We start from the raw sequence: 15,056 nt of genomic DNA on the forward strand, positions 1-15,056 counted from the left end.
CAAACTGCTTTGCTAGTGTGAGTCCTGGACCTGTCACTTTCCAGCTTCATGACTTGAGGGCCACCCTCTGGGCCCTCCACCCGCGTTTGTCCAGCACACCAGGCTCCCCGGGGAGCACTCCCTCTGCTTGAAGGCTTGCAAAGGTTTTCGCAAAGCTTTTTTTATGTGGTTGGTTCAAACGTAACTTTCAAACTGAGTGCTTTCCTGATCCCTCTATTTAAAATTGCGATCCCCCCCACGTCTGTGCCCCGGGCCCCCCGCCGTATTCAGCTTTGTGCACCTGCTGCCCTGCGCCAGGCCACCCACTCCATTAGCTGCTCTCAGTGGTCTGGTTCTGCACACAGACATGCGCACTGTTCTGGGGAAGGGTATGTCCTACTTCACTCCCTACCGCGGTCACCGCCATGCCCTGCGCACAGTGGGTACTGAGGACAGAGGTGTTCAATGTTGTTAGGCACTTTTTTTTCAACTCTTCAGTTTTGTGCCCAGTTTTACTTGGGCATTTCTTCGAGTAACCCAGGGAAAGGAAAATGATTCACATCCTCAGCAGACAGTCTGCAAGGCCTTCGTCTTGTATATAAATTCACCACGAGGGTTAACCAGGAGATTTTACCTTTCCCTTCCTGTATTTAGAGACTCCTTCTTGCCTCGAGGATTAAAAAAAAACAAAAAACAAAAAACAAGCAAACCTGGCTTATATATCATCAGATACTTTCCTGTGTTAACCAAAATCAAAAGCTGAGCATCTGTTCTTACTTTCTCTTTGCACTTTGACGATAAGTACTCTTCCCTCTGGTAGTGGGTTCACTTTGAAAAGGTAGCAGCAATGACAGGCAATCGAAACACATCAGTTATGTTATGAAATTGGTATTAAAACAAATGTCTTTGAACCAGTGGTACATTGCAAAGGCGTTTTATAAATACACACGAGGAAGGCATCCTGGTTATGCCTGGACCACGTGTCCACTTGGGATGATTAAAATATTTTTCTTTTATTATAACCACACACTGCAGACAATCAGGCAATTAGCTGTCTGTTATTCCTCTTGGCAGCAAATGTCTTTTTTTAATAAACGTGACCTCAGCCTTACCAACCCTGCCAACAGTTAATTATCAAGAAAACAGCTTCAGTCATTGAAACCTTACTCATCTTTGCAATGTGCCAGCTGGGATCATTTCCACTTTTCTATGGATCTTGAAATTTTTCAGTGTGTAAGGAACTTTGCTTATAGGACAAAATACATGAAAATCTTTAATATGTCCTAGACTTCTATGATAATTGAGCCTGTGATTGATAAAAGTAGAATGCTTTATTGGGATGCCAGCATCTTTATTTAGCTTTCCCTGTTCTTGGCATTCACTTGAGCCATGATAATGCCAGCAAAACAAAGCAGAAATTGAATAAGTTGAAGGCCTGTTATAACCACTGGAGCCCAGAATATCTAGAAAGATCCCTTTGGCCGTTTCCTCACATACTTTATAGATCACACATCTTTCAATAAAGGCAGGTCAATATATTTATCTCTTACCATCACATTGCAATGTTTTGGTCAGTATCTATGATAAAATGCTTGCCCCAAAGCCCCAAACAGCCATACATGCCTCTGGCACAAAGTTGGGGGTAGTTTTGGGGCTGGAAGATATAATTGATCCAATTCAGATCAAACCATTTGATTCACCACTGCCAAAATGCTCAGATTTTATATATAAAGGGACAGTATGTATAAAAACTTCACCAGAACTTTCAGCCCATCAGAAACCACCATCATAAATTCCCCCATCAATAACTCCTTCCTTCTAGAAACTGCACCCCTACCGGAGTGCCATGTAGCCAGAGCAGAGAAAGCAAATTATAACCAAGTCATGGTTACCTGAGAACCATATACAGCTGACTCTTTCCTGACCAGCATCTCAGACTTTGCAGGGTCAAACCCTACAGTTGTAGAAGCACCTGCTAGGTCCACACCACTAAAGCACCACGGGAAGTTTTGTAAAGGAGGGTTGTTTCCTTTCTGTTGCTGAAATGTGATGTGAGCACAGAAGAGAAAATGTGGCTACTGACACACACACAGACACGGGTGTAAAAGAAGCGTTAGAATTTGCATCAATTCCATGGGCAGCTGTCATTCACCATGGTGGAGGCATTGGTCCTTCACAGAACTTGTTTACGACACACCTGTATCCATCCACCACATATAATTGGGTTTCTAGGGAAAATGAACCATTGCTTACACATAGGTGCACAGGAACACGTACGTTACTCTACGAAGTAAAACCTCTTGGTTTTGCACACAGCAACCAATTACACGAGCTTAACTGGCACAATAAAGCTTATTAGCGTACCTGTCATGTTGCAATATACAAGAGCAGGTCCCAGCGGGCCACTTCCGTCTGAATCGATATAGTAGAGCCCTGAGGAGTTTCCTCTGTGCTTGTGGGCCTCACAGGACTGCTCGTACAAAGCTGCAAAGGACAGGGATCTCAGACAAGGGCTGCAACAGGACGGATCCCTCCCTGTCGTTAATGATGGGATAATTTCCCCAGTGATACTCATTATGCCTTGCTCTCGTGGACATTTTCTCTAGGAGAGTGTTCCCCTGTGTCAATCAGGCAGCATGAAGACTCTGAAACTTGGAGCGAAATATTTTAAGAGGTATCACCGTGTGGATCTGAACCCTGCCTACTCTGGGAACAAGATTCTTTCCAAAACCATGGTAACTGGACTCATACTATGTATTTCTATTCTGCTTCATAATATCTAAGCATCTGACATGCACTGGCTTCGTCTCCGTAAGTGATCTGTTATTACCTAATAACTACATCGATGTATTAAATTACTCAGTAATTATACCCTCTGTTTACTTAAAACAATCTACACGTGCAATGCATTGTCTTCCAGATGAGGCTTATAAATCGCCAACTCTTCTTCATTCCATTTATAAGGTGTGTTTTGAAAAGAAATTTCCTTAAATGCTTTTGCAAAGGATGATTCAAGCAAATTGAAATTAAATATATGTACATATATATGTGTGTGTATACATATATATATTTATTTATTTATATGAAACGTCTCTTGGTAATTTCATCGTATCCTGATTCTTAGTTGGATTTTTTTATATGTACACTAAATGTTTTGCTATCACAAGGCAAGTGATTAACATCTGCAGATGATGGACTTAATTAACGCTCAGAATAAGTTTAAATGACTAATCAACTGAGTAATACCTCCCATGTGCATCACTCATTTCCTTGACAGGAAAGACCCTTTGAAAACCTGGAAAGTGGCTAATGGCAGCCAGGAACGAAGAACAGTTGTGGTTGTGACACAGTGGGGACTGGATCTCTCACCCACCCTAAGGATGAGGCCTGGCATCCATGAGCACAGACCCAGCACGGGCCAGGCAAGAGCCACAGAGCAGAGTGACCCTAGCAGGAACAGAGGGGGCAGAGCAGGGGCCGAGAATTGATGCCATTCTACACTCACTGGATTATCTTCCTTTTAAAACTCTGCCTATTTCGAAGAATGAAGAAAATCCTAGAGAGGGGGTGGGGCAGGGCAGGGGGATTACTTTTCCCCCTTCTCGCGGAAGAAGATCAAAGTAACGTTCACTTGCCCAGGGATTTTGCAAAATAAAACATTCTTTTATAAAATATGGCCGAGCGTCAAGCGTGTCAAATAAGATTGGCCCCATCAGTAGCACACGAAGCACCAGCTACTCTGATGGCCCCAGGGACAATATGGATCGCCTTCCCAGACGTGCTGGCGTTTTGTCCCCTCGTGTTTATGTTCCCACAAATACATAAATATGCTCGTAACCACCTAGAAGAGGGTGCAGAGCGACAGACACAAAGTGATAACATGGTTACGTGTGGGTTGGGGCTGAACCTGCCTGGGGACCAAGGGTAGAGGAGGAAACGCTGGGAAGACACCTGCTCTATGTGTGAATGCAGACGCAGCCATTGGGCACTTACACCAAAAACTAACAGCCTCTGACCCCTTACTGCGGATTTGGAAATATCTCACCTTCACTTTGGTATACAGTTTGAGAACGACAATGAAGTCCGTTCAGTTATTAGACCAAATCAAATTATTAAGTCCAAAAGTGAAAGACCCTTTATATAACACCTGTGAATTTTTAAATCAGAGCTGTTTGGAATGATGTTTAAATCAGAGTTACTGATAACACTTCAGCAATCGTTCCTTAGTCATTGATTTTCTGTAGGTATCTGCTCTGTGTAAGACACCTTGCTAGGTGTGATGGGGAGACACTGTATGTAAGAGGCCGCCCCCATTCCTAGCTGCAACTCTGGACCAGTCACTCAGCCTCAGACTTTCCAGATGTCCAGCTCCTTCCAAACAAAGGGTTGTCTTGGCAAATTCTTACCTGACACCATAACAGCAAATAGAGATGCAGGTAGAACTGCTCTGGTTGAACTTATGGGATTTTTAGGACAATGAGTCACCTCCCTTTGTCTGTAAGAGCCTCCTGGCTCCCCTGTGGAACCCCCTGGGCTGGGGACTGGGTCTTCTCATCCCAACACTGATGCCTGCTTCTCTGGGGTTCAGTTCACATAAGGTTGGATACATGATAATCCATGTTCTCCCTTGGTGAATTTTCATGTCATGCTGTCCCTCTAAAGACCCAGAGAGGGTTGATGTGCTACAAAAGAGGGGACTCAGAAATGTCAGCAGTCACTCTGGAAAACAGTACGGATGGTTCCTCAAAAAGTTGAAAATACCCTCCAACCCAGCAATTGCACTACTAGCTATTTGCCCCAAAGATACAAAGGTAGGGATCTAAAGGGGCACCTGCACCCCAATGTTCATAACAGCAATGTTCACAATCCCAAACTATGGAAAGAGCCCAGATGTCCATAGACAGATGAATGGATAGAGAAGATGTGGTCTATATACATGAAGGAATGTTACTCAGCCATCAAAAAGAATGACATCTTGCCATTTCCAACAACACGGATGGAACTAGAGGGTATTATGCTAAGTGAAATAAGGCAATCGGAGAAGACAACTATCATATGATTTCACTCAAAATTGGAATTTAAGAAACAAAACAGAGGAGCATGGGGGAAGGGAGGGAAAAATAAAACAAGACGAAATCAGAGAGGGAGAAAACCATAAGACTCTTAATCATAGAAAACAAACTGAGGGTTGCTGGAGGGGAAGGAGTCGGGGGTGATGGACACTAAAGATGGCATGTGATGTAATGAGCACTGGGTGTTATATAAGACTGATGAATCACTAAACTCTATCTCTGAAACTAATAATACACTATATGTTAATTAATTGAATTGGAATAAAAGTAATTTAAAAAATGTCATCAGTGATACATAAAAAAGGAAAAAGTAGAATAAAAACATTAACAACAAAAGCCAATAATTAGAAAGCAATGAGGAATTCGGGGCTCTGTCGTAAGCTTCTAATAGGTAATGATTTAGGGGTCAATAAATTTTGGTTAGTTGTGAAATTGAGAAAATAATTCTTCAGGAAAGAGACTGGTGTTCAACATGGAAGAAATGGGATGGCGAGGTGGTCGCAAGCCCTGGCTGTCAGCTGTGTCACCACAGCAAAGGGCTGACCTCTCTCTTTCTGCAAGTGTACGGTGTGGAAAATAAAGCACTTACCTTCTAGGGCAGTTTTGAGGATTACAGGAGCTGAAACATGCAGAACTAGAGAAAACTGGGATCCCACAGGCATGTGGTAAGTTCCCAGTGCATTACCCGCCACCATCATCAAAGAGCATCAAGACTGCAAGGGACCTGAATGATTACCCGGCTTCTGGCTGACATCTAGAAACCCCACCATGTTAGTTCCCATCCTGTGCTCCTCTGGAGACTTTCCTCATTTGATTTTAGAAATACCGACAATCAGTAATTTGTCCTCTTTATTTTGGCAGACAGGACTTGAGAACCAAAGTTGGGTCCAACTCAAGAAACAGAACAATTAACACCATCATGCCATCTAGATTGCTTTTTGTATTTTTTGGGGGGGGGAGGTTGTTTGTTTGTTTTTTCACTTTTTGCTATATTTTATCTTCCTATACTTATTTTCCTTTGCCTGGTACTTTCTTTTTTTTTTCCTGTCCTATTTGATAAAACAGATTTCTGTAAGCTGCCTTAACATCACTAGGAAATAAAACTGATTAAAAATAAACTAGACAAGGGCACCAAGGTGGTTCAGTTGGTTAAGCGACTGACTCCTGATTTTAGCTCAGGTCATGATCTAGGGTCGTTAGATCAAGCCCCATGTCGGGCTCCACACTAGGCTGGGATTCTCTCTCTCCCTCTCCCTCTCCCCCTGCCCCTCCCCACGTCTAAAATAAATAAATAAACAAACCAGACAAAAATTTGTCTCTAAAATACCTACTTGTTGTTGCTTTCTAGCACACGGTTGCACAGATACAGACACATACACACCAAGTCACGAAAGGGAAAATAGAACTGCATGGAAATCCAAACAGTCAGGTGTGAGGCTTACAGGAATGGCAGGTCGCGCCCGTGTAGCCCGTGTGCGCACAGTCACAGGAGAAGGTGTCCCAGGACTGGGAACATTCGCCCCCATGTTCACAATAGCTGGGCAAACACCTACAAGAAAACAGATACACCTGCTATTTCCCACATTTGGTCAGGAGAAAATGTGTATCATAGTGCTAACCTGTTACAGTGAAAGATGGTACTGAGGTGCCTTCAGGAGAAGAATGAGACCAGGAACAAAACTTGCTGGGTCTGTCAAGAAGGTTTCCTCATGCAGTACTCACCACAGCCTAAGAAACCCACTAGATGCTACCAATTGTCCTATATTGGCAGCAGATAAATTTTCCACACATTGCGTTACATTAAAAAAATGTGTTTGCTTTTTCAAATAAGGCAAGATCGGTTTCATCCATGATCAGAGGGACAAAGTGCTAGCAATGGCCACAGGCAGCCACACTTGTTCCCCTCCCTATTTCCATGTCCTTGCAGTGGGACCTGCTGATCCTCCCACCAAGAGGCATAGCCTACTTCAAACTGGGTTGGGCATGGGACCTGCTCTGACAAATGGGGCATTAGCAAACTGATACATCAGAGGCTAGAAGAGTGTTTGGGAGGTGAAAGACCTGCACCCAGAAATGATAATATATTGATGAGAGAAACCAGAGATGACACAAACCAATAGAGAGACATGCTATGTTCACGGATTGGATGAATGGTATTGTTACAATGTCCATACTACCCAAAGCAATCTACCTATTGAATGCAGTCCCTATTAAATTCCAATAGTACTTTTCACAGAACTAGAATAAAAAAATCCTAAAATTTGTATGGAACTACAAAAGACCCTGAATAGACAAAGCAACCTTGAAAATGAAAAGCAAAGCTGCAGGCATCACAATTCCAGACTTCAAGTTATATTACAAAGCTGTAGTGATCAAAACAGTATGGTGCTGGCATAAAAACAGACACACAGACAGACACAAGAACAGAACAGAAAACACAGAAATGAATCCACATCTATATGGTCAATTCATCTTCACCAAAGCAAGGAAGAATATCCAGTGGGTAAAGGACAGTCTCTTCAACAAGTGGTGTTGGGAAAACTGGACACAACATGCAAACGGATGAGACTGGACCACTTTCTTACACCATATACAAAATCAAATTCAAAGTGGATTAAAGACCGAAATGTGAGACCTGAAACCATAAAACTCCCAGAAGCAAACATAGGCAGTAAATCCTTGCAACATCAGCCTTAGCAATATTTTTCCTAGATATGTCTCCTCAGGCAAGGGAAATAAAAGCAAAAGTAAACTACTGGGACTACATCGAACTAAGAAACTTTTGCACAGTGAAGGAAACCATCCACAAAACAAAAAGGCAACCTGTTGAATGGGAGAAGATATTTGCAAATGACATATCCAATAAGAGGTTAGTATTCAAAACATATAAAGAACTTATACAACTTAACACCAAAAAAAACAAGTAATCCAATTAAAAACGGACAGAAGACATTAACAGACATTTCTCTAAGAAAGACACCCGGATAGCCAACAGACACGTCTCGTCACTCATCACCAGGGAAATGCCCAACGAGCTATCATCTCACTCCACTCAGAGTGCTAGCGTCAAAAAGACAAGACACAACAAGGGTTGGGGAGAATGTGGTGAAAAGGGAACCTTTGTGCACTGTTTGTGGGAATGTAAATTGGTACAGCAACGATAGAAACAGCATGGAAGTCCCCCCAAAACTAAAAATAGAAATAACATATGATCCAATAATTACACTTCTGGGTAGTTATCCAACAAAATAAAAAACATGAATTCAAAAGGATATGTGCACCCCTATGTTTGTTGCAAGCATTATTTACAATAGTCAAATATGGAAGCACCTACGTATTCACCAGTAGATGAATGGATAAGCAAGATGTGAGATATATATACTCAGTGGTATATTACTCAGCCATAAAAAATGTGAAATCTTGCCATTTGATACAATATGGAGGACCAGGAAAGTACTATGCTAAATGAAAAAAGTCAGATGGAGAAAGACAAATACCATATGATTTCATGTGTATGTCGAATCTAAAAAAAAAAGCAACAGCAACAAACAAATGAGCTAACAAAAGACAATAAAAAAGATAAAGAGACTCATAAATATGAGAGCAAACTAATGGTTGCCAGATGTTGGGGGAGGGAGAAGGGAAAATACGTGAAGGGGACTAAGAGGTACAAACTTCTAGTTATAAGATAAATGACAGGGATGAGAAATACAGCATAGAAAGTATAGTCGATAATATTGTAATAACTTTGTGTGGTGACACATGATAACTACACTTCCCAGGGTGAATGTTTCATAATGTATATAATGGCTGAATCACTAAGTTGTACACCTAAAACTAATATAATACATCAACTGTATTTCAATTAAAAATTAAAAGAATTTAAAAAGTTAACTCAAGTTGGATCATAGGCCTAAATGTAAAATACCAAACTGTTAAACTCCCAGAAAATAGCACAGGAGAAAATCTAGCTGACCTTGGGCTTGGCAATGACTTTTCAGATATTGTCTATGAAAGAAAAAATTGATAATTTGGAGTTCATTAAAATTTAAAACTTAAGGGAATGAGGATACAAACCACAGACTAGGAGATAGTCTTTGCAAAACACATATTTGACACAGGATGGATATCCAAAATATAGGTAAAACTCTTTTAAAATTCAACGATAAGGGCAATGAACAACCAATTAAAAACGAAGTCAAAAGAGTCCAAGGATCTGAGCAGACGCCTTACAGAAGAAGATAACGAGATGGAAAATACACATATGAAAACATGCTCAACATCATTAGTCATTAGGAAAGTGCAAATCAAAACCACAACGAATCACTTCACATCCACTAGGGGGGCTGTCATCCAAAAGACATAATAACAGGTGTTGGCAGGGATGAGGAGGATTTGGACCCTTCTACATCACTGTTGGGAATGCAAAATGGTACTCTGGAAATCAATCTGGAAGTTCCTCAAACAGGTAAACACAGAGTCACCAATGACCCAGCCATCACCCCACAGCCACTCAGCTCATCAGCTTGTGATTCTGTCCACCAAACAGTGTGTACGTCATCTACGGTTTTCTCTTCCCTACTTCAGGCCATTATTCCTTCTCACATGGGTAGGCAGCTCCTTACCTGGCCTTCTGGCCACCACGCTCTCTCTGTGGCCCACACCCAAATCATCTTGCCCCTGTCGGCAGTATTGCTTAGCCGTGCAAGTGGCTTCCTAGCAAAAGGCCTCAGTGATTTCCCAGAGTACCTTAGATCAATGTCCAGATTTCGAGCTGGCCAGCGGGCCTCTCTGGTGTAACCCTTGCCCAGCCAGGCAGCCCCATCTCCCGCCATCCCCTGCTCCTCATCCTCAGACTCCCAATTCCTACAGTAGCTGTGCTCAAACAGGCAGACTCACGGCTGCACTTGGGGCTTGGCCACATGGCCATACCTTCACTGGATGTCCAGCCTCTCTCACTTGACTGACGGACTCACCTTCTACCCTAGTGTAGGTGTCTCTCCCTCCTCTGACAGCCCTGCCTTGTCCCAGCGCAAATTAGGCAGCCCTCCCACGTGTCTCCACAAACCCCCCCAACTTCCACTTCGGTCTACTAATCTCCTCTAAAAACCAACGCGTACAGTGCGTGATGTTGCATTTAGCATCTAGAAGACTTGCTCGGCCAAAGTCCACAGAGGTGGGAAAAGTGGCCCCAGTGGTACAGTCCATGCCTAGAGGGGTTCAAGATGGCATTCCTGTGATCCTAAAAGAAACCTGGAAAGGACCATGTAACCTGAGTTATATGACATGAAATCCTAATGTCCAAAACACAACTGGTGTAAGACACAATCGCTCCTCACGGCTACCTCGTCCCCAAAGCTTTGTCCCCAAGAACCCACCACTTTCCCCGTACCATGGGAGCCTCGGGACGACAGAGCCCTGTGTGCATGAGTCCTTGTGCGGCTCAGGAAGCTCTCCTATATTCCCAGCAGATTTCAAACATCTTTTCATAACTTGCTGTGCCGTTGGGCCAGGAATGCTGTTGTGCATCATGAATTATTAACTCCCATGCTTGATGGATAAGAATTACAAAATCACCTGCATTTTAATAATAAACCTCAGTGTCACCTGAGGACACCGTGACTTGCTCTGGACAGGCAAGGTGTGAGCTGCTGGAGGGCCGGGCTCGGCACACAGCACCCGGCAGGAGCCTGGGCGTGGATGGTTGCTCTGCCGTATTTTTACATGACTCTATTTCATGGTGGGTTGAACATGGAGGTAGGTATGGCCTGAAGCAGTAAGGAAGAATGAACACTTTTAGTAGTGGAGAATAAGGACACGTTTTCAGATGTTAAACCATAAAAACCATAAAAAATTATAATTATTGACTGTATCAGCCAAAGTGCCGATAGCTCTTTTCATACCCACTTACAGAGTTGCCATGAACCTCAATTTCTGCTTTGAGCAGAGAAGGTAACTTAACATCTCAGATCCCAGAGGTCTCCATCCATTGTTGGTACATATTTCTAAAAACCATTTTTAGGTGTGCTATGGAAAACCTTTCTAATTTGGTGATATATAGATACACACACACAGGCAACACCAGGCATGCTTTGTTGTTGCTTTTTTGGTTTGTTTTTGGTTTTGGGGTTTTTTTTGGAGGGGGTTGGCTAAAAGACCTTTATGCACAAAGGGCAACATGCATTTCTTATGTGAGAGAAATACTGTGATTACATCATGCTTTGTGAGGGAGTCCCCGGGGCACGGAAGTGACTTCCTATGAGCTTCACAAGCTTCACAGCTGAACCGACAACCTGACCCCTGACCCCTGACTCTCCTGAACCACCGATGGCCATTCCCATGGGTGAGGACTCTACCCTACCTCCAAGCGAATATTTCTGAGCCCCTTCCCAACACCAAGATTCAGGATTCCAGAGCTGGCTGAAGTTATGACTCACAGATGAAGCCAGTTTCTATGCCAGCATACATTTCATAATCTGAAAATCAGGATTCAGAGTTTTTGCCTAATTTTTTGGATCTCTTTCTTCCCCTACGAAATGAATAGAATGTAAACTATACACGTGAACATCTGCATTAAAGAAATCAAGTTCTTATGATATTTCACGACCTGGAATTTACGGTTTTCTAAGACACTGCCAAATTGCAATGCGACTTTCAGTTTATTGGACACGACATGGAATTCCAGTTAGTGTTAAACTGGGAATAGATTTACTGCACAAAGCACTTTGCAAAGCGTGAACTTTGAAGAGGTTGGCCACGCACAGACGCGGGAGGGTGTCTGGAGTGTGCTTGTTTATTCAACAGGAATGTAAGGCAGGCCTACTGCAGGGAGGTCAAACATACCAGGCACAGAAAAAAATTCAATGTGTTACAGCTAAGCCATCCCTTTTCCCCAGAAAAACTGAAAGTCAGATAGCAGGACAAAGAAGACAATTTGAATCAAGTTGCAATGCTTACCGATTTTAACGTGCTACTGTTTCAAAGCCTCTCCATTATTTTATTGAGATAAAACTAACTTATAACATTATATTAGTTACAGGTGTACAACAGAATGATTCGGTATTTGAATATATTATGACATGGTTACCACCATAAGTCTAGTTACCATCCACCAAAATAATCTTTTTTCTTGTGATGAGGACTTTCAAGATCTACTCTCTTAGCAACTTTCAAATAGGCAAAACAGAGTTAACTATAGTCGTTATGCCGTCCATTACACCCCCGTGACTTATTTATTTTATAAATTGAAGTTTATGCCTTTTATCCGCTTTCATCATTCCTTCCATCCTTCACTGAACTGGTGCTATGCTCAGTATGTGCTAATGGGTTCCTTCCACTCTTTGCCGTGTTTACATGACTAGAAATCCCCAAAGGCTCCGCCTTTCTAGGAAGAAGAGTTACTTTTCATTTTCCACGGAGAGAAGGGAGCGTGGGGTGAAACCCGCTGACCACGTGTAACTTTTGACTTACTGGCCCTCAATGATTCATTATCTCTTTAGAACATTCTAATCTGTTTGGTGCAGTGGAAGAATTTTTATAAGCATTTATACCCGTCAGCATTTACACTCATCAATACTTACAGCACCACGAATAGTATTCTGTAAGAACTAAGTAGCTGGGGGACACACACGAGGAAGAGTCATGACAGTGCATCTTCTAAGATAATATTTGAAAGTAGCAATTGTTTAAAATTAAAGATGGTCACTTTCTTGTTTTCAATTAATTGTAACTTTTCCATATGGATTGGCTCTCAGGAAGAGAGAAGGGGCTAAAAGGAGGTATTCTCTCTCAGCAGTTCATTTGTTTTTAACCTATTATCAAAAAACTGAAATCAGGGATGCTAAAACGACATGGGATGGCTTTACCTGTCCATGAGGCCGCAGGTGTCTATCTGGAGGTCACGGAAACTCCCCAGCGCCCCCTGCTGTACCGTGATGGGATCCACTGCCTGGTCGCCGATGGAGATGAGCCTCAGGCAGCCCTGAAACCCGGCCAGGGGGCCTCCACATCCAGGGCCAGACCTGCTGTCGGGACAGCCTGCATGAACGTGGAGACACACAAAGGAGAAAGTCAGCCCTCGTGACCAAAATAGCGCACAGCATTTTGTCCATGCGAGTTTGCTGCCTCCTGTTTGCAGACGCCTGAGGATCAGACTTCCTGCACACGTTGGAAGGCTCATACTCCTCACGGATGGGGCGGTGGACGGCTGGGAACAGACGTTACTGGTTTTGGTAAAGCACAGGAATAACTAGAGCCAGGCTTGTGAACAGATGAGCCGAAGGTAGGATGTAAGATCCTACCAGTAGAGTCAAGGCCCACTTAACTGAAGCAGAATTTGATTTCTCTTCTGAAAGCGCCCAGAAGAAATCACTCCTTTTAGCATGATATTAAACTATATGAACTAAAAGCCATGGGATAACAGAATCAGAAAAAAAAAAAAATCACAGGCCAAATAGGACCTGTAAAATTTAAAATGCTTGAGAAATAATGACGTGTGTGAATGTCTACTCTGTGTGTGTGTGCACGCACGGGCACAGTTAAAACAATGCTTGATTATATATGGTCAAAGACATCTAAGAACAATTTATACCTACACTTCCAACTGCTTCTGAGTGAGGCATTTTAGTCAAAAACCTTTTAACATTAACACGCACACAAAATTAACAAGTATCTCAATGATATGGCACTGAAAATAATGGAGAAAAATTAGCATCACGGACTAGTCCGTGCAAAAAGAAATGGGCTTTGATTGTTTTCAATAATAAAGAGTTAAATTTTTACAAGTTCTGCTGCATTCACTAATTGGCCTGCTGTAAATCACTGTTAAATTAATTAAGTAAAGAGGCCATCAGACCGAGGTGACTCACCAAAAGCTTTAGTGACCTAGGAGAGCAAACCAGAGTCTAAGCTTCTAAATGCCTCAAGGTTCTGAAATCGAAATCTAAAGACAGCCAATCCCGGACAGCCAGCCAGGCTTTAAGCTCAAGCCAATCAATCATCTCCTCTCTTTGCTTCCGCACCTTCTCTATGTAAGTCCTTCCCCTGGCTCCTGTCCGCCGAGCGTCCCTAACCACTTCTGCTTTGGCATTGCGTGATTTGAGTCAATTTTTGCTCAAATATGCCCTTAAAAATTTTAATATGCCTCAGGTTATCTTTGACCATTACAAACCACGATTCCTAGACAGCGGTTTTATTTTATTCCCCTGGGTTTCCCAAAAGGACATCCCAAGAGGATGCTATGGTAACAACAACGAGCAAGGACACAGCCAGGGGACTTTGAAACCAAAGTCAAAGCCGATCGGGTTCAGAACCACCTCCTGCCCCACGTGTGGGGCCAGCAGGGCAGAGCGTGCTCTCCCACCGTCTGTTGAGTTGCCCTCGGAAGCAATCACGGGGTCTTCAATTTGAGCACTGCAAGATTCCCACTGTACAGGAGGAAAGTAAACGTTCTGAAGGAGACACAGCCACTGTAAATGCTTTTGTAAAAGGCCACCATTGGGGGAAATCTATAGACTCAGCCTCGTCTCCGTTACACACACCCCTCATTTTTAGGACTGAGGCTGAGGTTCTCCCCAGGAGCTTCCCTGGCTTGGGGGAGTAGAGTCTCGCGGGGTGGTACCCCTCACCAGGGACGGCCAGTGCACACGGATGCAATGGAGTGGTCAGGGACCCACATCCTCAACTGGGATGTCCCTGAGGGGCAATGTTGCTTCAGAGCCTCCGTGGGATCTCCTGAGGCTTCTACTGCACCTGCAGCATGCCCCACCTTGTCTCTGTTCATCCCAGCTCCTCTCTCACCCGCCCGGGGCGGGGGGAGTGGTGCTTCCCAGAACTAACCTCACTAAACCACGGTACACAAATCTCCCGAGCAGAGAGGTAGCTTCCTGGGGAACCCACCTGTAGCAACGTGGGATAAAATCACAAAGCATCCACTTAATTGAATACTTTATTTTCATATGCAAACTCAAAAGAATCACAGCATTTTTAATAATTAATATTCTTTTA

General features: G+C 43.1%; 1 protein-coding gene across 1 annotated transcript in view; it reads right to left on the reverse strand.

Annotated features, from left to right (window-relative positions):
• LOC103663318 (contactin-associated protein-like 3) overlaps nucleotides 1–15,056 on the reverse strand; it is a 133,806-nt gene that overhangs the window by 52,434 nt on the left and 66,316 nt on the right. The window contains exons 8-10 of the mRNA XM_040620317.1: nucleotides 12,917–13,088; nucleotides 6,494–6,600; nucleotides 2,344–2,463 (exon numbers count right to left, since the gene is read on the reverse strand). Of these exons, the coding sequence (XP_040476251.1) occupies nucleotides 2,344–2,463; nucleotides 6,494–6,600; nucleotides 12,917–13,088 (399 nt within the window). The remainder of the gene's footprint in view (nucleotides 1–2,343; nucleotides 2,464–6,493; nucleotides 6,601–12,916; nucleotides 13,089–15,056) is intronic.

This window comes from Ursus maritimus, unplaced genomic scaffold (genome assembly GCF_017311325.1).
Source record: "Ursus maritimus isolate PB19 unplaced genomic scaffold, ASM1731132v1 scaffold_34, whole genome shotgun sequence".
Taxonomy (NCBI): domain Eukaryota; kingdom Metazoa; phylum Chordata; class Mammalia; order Carnivora; family Ursidae; genus Ursus; species Ursus maritimus.